Raw genomic sequence first — 6,610 nt, forward strand, 5'->3', positions numbered from 1 at the left:
GAAGTAATTAATCATTTAACGTTTTTGTCTATGTTCTTATGTCTGTATGAATTAGATTAGAATGGCTGCCACCACATCTCATCAGGCTATTGGGTCCGTCCGTGAATGTCACGGCATCTTTGGCTCTCGGGATGGAATTAAAAATTTGTCAGTGAAAATGATTTCTAAGGGTTTCGGTGTTGATGTACGGCTGATTACGAGGGGAAATTGCTGCCCTAAGAGCTGGAAATTGGGTGTAATCCATGCATCTAGCTCACATTCTTCGGTAGTTGATCCAGTTCAAATACCATCAAAGAATAACTCTAGCAATTCAAAGAAAAAATCAGGTAAATCTTTTTCATCTGCAGCTTTGGTTGTCATTGGAAGCCCTCAAGATTGAATGTATTATGTTAGATATTATGTCTCTTGATTATGTGACAATATGTCTCATATATTACAAGAATGAGTTGAATTCACTGGATTTTTTTTAGAAAAAAAAATATTTACAGAGTTTGTTTCAAAGTTCTTCCATACAAAAAGGATATTATCAGCGGGTGGAATTATCCACCCATATCCATTGTCTTGATTATAGGCCTCTTTGCATGCTGAACTCGATTCCTTTTGAAAAGGACTTATTTATTTTTTCTTCTGTTTGCAGATGAAACTGCACTTATATTGATCCGGCATGGTGAATCTCTATGGAATGAGAAAAATTTGTTCACAGGCTGTGTTGATGTACCCTTGACTCAAAAGGGTGTGGACGAGGCAATTGAAGCAGGTAAAAGAATATGCAACATACCTGTTGACATGATCTACACATCTGCTTTGATTCGTGCTCAAATGACTGCCATGCTTGCCATGACACAGCATCGCCGGAAGAAGGTACCCTTTTGTTGCTGTATTCTTTACTTTGATGGTCATGCTAAGGATCTTTCTTTTTGCGTAGTCATGTTATGTATCCTTCATAACATGACTGATGAAGAACTACAGATTTACTTGGGTTGTCACCATATGATATGTTTAGTTTTATCTTACTCTTGCATCTGTCTTGATTTCCAGGTTCCAATTTTCATGCACAGTGAGAGTGAACAGGCCCAGAGATGGAGTCGGATCTATAGTGAAGAAACAAAGAAACAATCTATTCCAGTGATAGCTGCTTGGCAATTGAATGAGAGAATGTAATGACTTCTTCATTTTTTTTAAAATCATGTTTTTTTACTTGGAGGAATGCTATTATGATAATATTTTTTTATTTTGCCGTATCAACTACTCTTTCTTCTAGGTATGGTGAGTTACAGGGTCTTAACAAGCAAGAAACAGCAGATCGATTTGGGAAAGAGAAAGTTCATGAGTGGCGTCGCAGTTATGACATCCCTCCTCCAAATGGGGAGAGTTTAGAGATGTGCGCGCACAGAGCTGTTGCTTATTTCAAAGACCAGGTAGGAATCCTTGATTTACTAATTTAATTGTAAATAGTTTTATGTGTTGGCTGGTGCATGTTGCTGATAATTTTTCTGTCTTATGCTAGTTCTGGTTTTTCCAATTTCTTTGTAAAAAATTGGTTCAATTAGTAAGTGCTTATTTCTGAGCAAGTTTCTGTAATGGCATTTTTTTGTTACAACAGACCTGAACTAAAGCCATTATTATCTGTCATAGTGGCCATTACTTGCCCATCTTGTGTGATTTGTAGTTATTTAACACAATCTGTTAAGACAGCCATTATAGCAGAAAATAATGGAAGGTGATGGAAAACCAAATCCTGCTGTTCACTAAATAAAGACATTTTTTCAGGTGCTCGAAACATTTTTCTGGAGGTAATTTTTTAAAAAATGAATTTTGAAAAGAAAAGAAATGCTGGTTTATTAATTGAACAGTGCAAATGCTAAATAATGGCTGCTATTTAATACATGGGCTGTTATAACACTAAATGAACTGTTATGACAGCCGTTGTCTATCTTCTCATTATGTATGTATGTATGTTTGTAACGGCCATTATTTCAAATTATGCTTCTGAGAGCTTGTAAGACACATTTGTTACCTAAATGTATGATTAATGATTTCATTGTTGGATAATATGGTAATTAACTGGAATCCCATTTTTACTTTTCTATATGATAAGCCCACCCTGGAACTATAATTTCTATGGGTACTTTTATTATAGCAGTTCCACACTGTCAAGAAATTTCAGTTTTAATGAACAAGGCATGACACACTGTCCCTCATTGCTAGCTTACACTGGCCAAAATAGTCAAAGAGACATAATCTGTACTGTACCGGAGACTAAAAACCTCGCATTGAAAGTTAAAATGGCGAAAGATATCGGAACAAGTTCAAAGTCATCCGCTATGCATTTTCGAAGGATCAAAGCTACTCTAGATTTATGGGTTTATTATCTCATGTCTTGACATACAAATGTACCTTTTATTGTCTTTCCCTTGACATAAGAATGGTTAATCTTGTTGATTTTTTCTAGTGAAGCAACTCTAGAATAGTCTGTCTAATCTGTTTAACATTCCAATATCAGCTATTCTACTCAAACATCTAACCAGTGATATGAATTGCATGACAGATTGAACCTCAACTTTTGAGTGGGAAAAATGTGATGATTGCTGCACATGGGAATTCACTGAGGTCTATTATTATGTACCTTGACAAGCTGACTTCTCAAGAGGTCTGCAAATATCTTATTTATGTTGGGAAATTTGCTAATATCATTTATCCACATTTTTGATGCCTTGATTTGCATATAAGGTTCAAACTGGAAAGTTGAAATTATTCTCCTTACAGGTAATCAGCCTTGAGTTGTCAACTGGCATTCCTATGCTCTATATATTCAAAGATGGAAAGTTCATCAGGAGAGGGAGTCCTGTAGGACCTTCTGAGGCTGGTGTCTATGCTTATACTAGGGTATGCAACTTTCATTTTCTTCTGTTGAACATTGCTTTTTTAGGCCAACTCTTAAACTCAGTAAATGTTATTCATTCTTCTTTTAAACATTGATTTTGTTATGGTATCCAATATGAGTATAATAATAGATCATATGTCATGCAGTGTTTATAAGCAACAAAAAAAAGTAGAGTGGGAAAAATGTACTCAAGGGTTATTTTACACAAGGAGAATGATGATTATTTTGAGTAACTGTAGCGTGATTGGCAACATTCTATCTTTTTTTAAAACAAAAATTGGATTGGGCTTTGCAAAATTTTGGACAGGCCCTTTTTCTGTTTCTTTTGTCTTGAATGAACGAACTGCTGATGTTTTGAGGGACCCACTATGTATTCTCTGTGCAAATTATTAATGAGGCATGTTCAGATATGGTTCCCCCCTCTGCTTTTTTGGGTTCAAGGAGGAAAGATTTGGAGGATAAAGGTCTAAAAGTTACAGGAGTTGTCCAAATGCTACGCTACTAGGAACAGAACTTAATAAATAACTAGTTGATAGTGACTGTGATTGGTATTTCATAGTTGGTGAAGTTGATGGCCCCACAGTGGAGGCATGTTCGCATACATGGAAGGGTTTGAAAAGAGTGAGGGAATAGAGTAAGGTATCACTCAACTTAAACTAAAGTTGTGACAGGGTTTATGAAGCGGATTCCAAATGTGTAATGCCATGCTTGTTCTGTGTTTAGAGTTTACTCAATGAATATTTGCTCCGGTTATGTACTAAGGAATCAATGATTTAGTGACAGAGATGGGATAGTTTGGTCGAGGGAAAGACTGACTCAGACTCAAACCTGTACAGCCACAGGTAACCCTTTCAGATATTTGTTGGCCTAAACACCTAATCAATCAAAAAATGGTTTTGGTTGGCTTGGCTCTATGTTTTCTTTTACCATTTGGAATAGATAACTCAAGTCTTGTTTGGCTGTCCACCCTGTTTTAAATTATTCTAGAGGATTGTTTCCAGGTGTTTTAGGGTTGACAATGTGCTGCGCCGATTTTAATCTTGGTGTTAGATACTGGCCTGAACTTGGCATATGGCAACAAGGTTGGGTCTAGATTTGTTTGTCTGGTTTGGTCAAAGATGATTGTGGTCCTACTATCTGTGCCATAAGCAACAATATTTGCTTGTTTGTTTTCAAAGGTACTATTTGCTCCATAATCAACAATATTTCTAGGTTGATTATTTGTGATCAATGCTGTCTGTCTATTCTTTTTGCAAATACAGATTGTTTTCAAGGACATATTTTCTTGGATGTTCAAGAACCGGGAGTGTTGCTGATGCTGGTCTGAATTCAGAATGAGGTTGAGAGTTGCTTTAGGTTGATATCTCCAAACTTGATATTTAGGCATTCTTTGTTTTCACAACATGCCACAACCTGAACCAATTGTGGCTAGGGGTCAAGGCTTAGAAGGAGACACAAATGGTTGGGATAAGGTTTGCCAGTTATGGAAGTAGTCATAGGTAAGAATGGATGTGGAAAAGCTTAAATAACATTCAGTGTAAGCCTAAATAGGTATTCTTAGTGAATGAGGATTCATAAATTTGACTCCAAATTGTTGGGGCTTAGTATGAGGCCTGATGGTTATGATTATGTTTTTCAAGAATATTGTGTTGAAAAGTATGTCTCAAGCTAATGGAGGTGATGCTTTAATGCTGAGTATGACAGATGCAAGTTGAGTATGTCAACATTAGTTTGAATACATTAACTTTTTTTTTCTTTTTGTGATTATGTATGTATGCATATAATGTTGCCATGTCACCCCTTCTGGATTTAAAAAAATGTTTTATGACTCACTATAAAACTTGTAGTTGTTCCTTTTTCCACCATGTTAATCTATGTTCAAGGATGCCATAATACCAATGGTAAAGGGAAGTTGTGGTTATTCTTGTTGCCATGCTTTTTGAATCATATCCTGTCCTCGACATTATGTTCCAGTCACATTTGCTTATGTATATATTATAATACAAACTATTAAGTATTAATGCTTATGCTAATAAAAGTAAAGTACCATGGGGGACCTAATTATATCCTTCAGCATATGCCAAAGCCTTATGTCTTGGTACTTATGGGAGCAGGAAGACTTAGCTACTAATTTGAAAACATCAGTTGCTACTAATTTGAAAACATCAGTAGTTTTGTGGAAGACCTGGTATATTTTCTAATAGCTGCCAGCTCAAATCTAAGAAATTATCACAGCAGATACTTGTGACAGATTGATGATTTAGTGCTCTAGATGTGACAAATTTTCAGATACCAGAAACAGTGACAATGCTGTCTTTGCAGGGATGATTAATTTGTTTTTCCTCCTGTTGACAGAATGATGCTGGGGTGGAACTTGGGCTGGTCTCAACCTGAACCCAACTAGGCCAACCTGCCCATGGGTATGGGTTGGACCAAGGTTTTTTGTGAACTTGGATTGGGCCTGGGTTCGAAAATCAAACCTGTTCCGAAATTGAGTTGGTTCAAGATTGAGCTTAAACCCAACCAGAACCTGACTCTAACCCAACTTGGCCCAACTGGATAAATAGTTAAATGTAATTTATTTATTTATTTATGTTTTATATAACTTTCATATATGTTTCATCTAATTAATTTTTAGCACTGTTGAGTTATAAAATCACATAAATGCATCTGATTAAGATCCCAACGTAACTTGATATCAACCAAAGGAATGTCCTAAACCTTTTCCTAATCTAAAAATCTGCTCTGACCCAATTAACCCAGCCCTAACAAACCTAAACGAACACTAAATCCAATCTGAATTTAGCTTAAGATAGGGTTGGTTGGGAGGAACACTAACACGAGGTAAGGTTGGGTTGAGAGATTTAGAGGTTGGGTTTGGTTAGGGATAGTCCTTAATCTTACCCAACCCACCCAAGTTGCAGCCCTAGTGATTTATAAGCTTCTATAGAATATTGCTGACCCTGTTCACACAGTATTGACTGAATAGCTTACATAGTTCAAAGTGGACTTCCTGCACCAGTGCAATTTTCCTGAACAAGGGTAAGTTTGTTCCTTACACTAGCTAGGCAATATGCTAATTGGACTTTCTTGTCTCTCTGTTTAGGAAATTGGTATAATCAAAGAGCGCTTGAAAATTTAAGAAAACCATGCTCAAGAAGATCAACTGGTTACATGGATCATTGCTCTAAAGATTTGTAAAGATTTTTATCATGACTTCACTATTATTGACTAAGAAAGAAGTGCTAACACGACACAAAATTCTGATATGCAACTCTCACTTTGCTCCCTCTTTGCACTGTTACAGTTGCCAGAGTCTTAGGAAAGTTACATTACAGCTGGAGCATTTCTCAGACTATAATATTGCATCAATAGATATATTGCATGGGAAACCGATGCTTGTGACCTTGTAAAGGGTTTCTTAAATGTCATTATTCTTTGGAATAGCTTAGTCTGCTTCAAATGTAAATTTAGATGATAATCATGGTTTTCTACCAGTTTGTGGCAAAATATATATGTTGCATGCAACGATATATATGGAATGCAATGAAGATCCTTGACCAAATCATTGTGGCAAAGTGTCCTTGATAGCTCTAAAGTTTGTTTAGAACCACCTAGTTTCTCTTCCTCCCGCCGTTTGCAGCTTCTGATTGAATGCTTGATAACCATTTTTTTGAGTCTTCTTTATATTATCTTCCTACTTGCTTCATGTCTGGTAATTGTCTT

At 36.3% G+C, this 6,610-nt stretch overlaps 1 protein-coding gene across 2 annotated transcripts in view; it reads left to right on the top strand.

Moving 5' to 3' along the window:
- The window catches only part of LOC105058395 (2,3-bisphosphoglycerate-dependent phosphoglycerate mutase 1), a 60,744-nt gene that overhangs the window by 1,277 nt on the left and 52,857 nt on the right, over window positions 1-6,610 (top strand). The window contains exons 2-7 of one of the 2 annotated variants that reach the window (XM_019855227.3): window positions 56-326; window positions 638-861; window positions 1,039-1,157; window positions 1,262-1,418; window positions 2,549-2,650; window positions 2,767-2,886. In XM_019855227.3, coding sequence (XP_019710786.1) covers window positions 62-326; window positions 638-861; window positions 1,039-1,157; window positions 1,262-1,418; window positions 2,549-2,650; window positions 2,767-2,886 — 987 coding nt within the window. In that variant the 5' untranslated portion in view covers window positions 56-61. The remainder of the gene's footprint in view (window positions 1-55; window positions 327-637; window positions 862-1,038; window positions 1,158-1,261; window positions 1,419-2,548; window positions 2,651-2,766; window positions 2,887-6,610) is intronic. The other variant, XM_010941319.4, reaches the window with a different exon arrangement.

The sequence above is a fragment of the Elaeis guineensis genome, chromosome 15, assembly GCF_000442705.2.
Source record: "Elaeis guineensis isolate ETL-2024a chromosome 15, EG11, whole genome shotgun sequence".
Classification (NCBI taxonomy): domain Eukaryota; kingdom Viridiplantae; phylum Streptophyta; class Magnoliopsida; order Arecales; family Arecaceae; genus Elaeis; species Elaeis guineensis.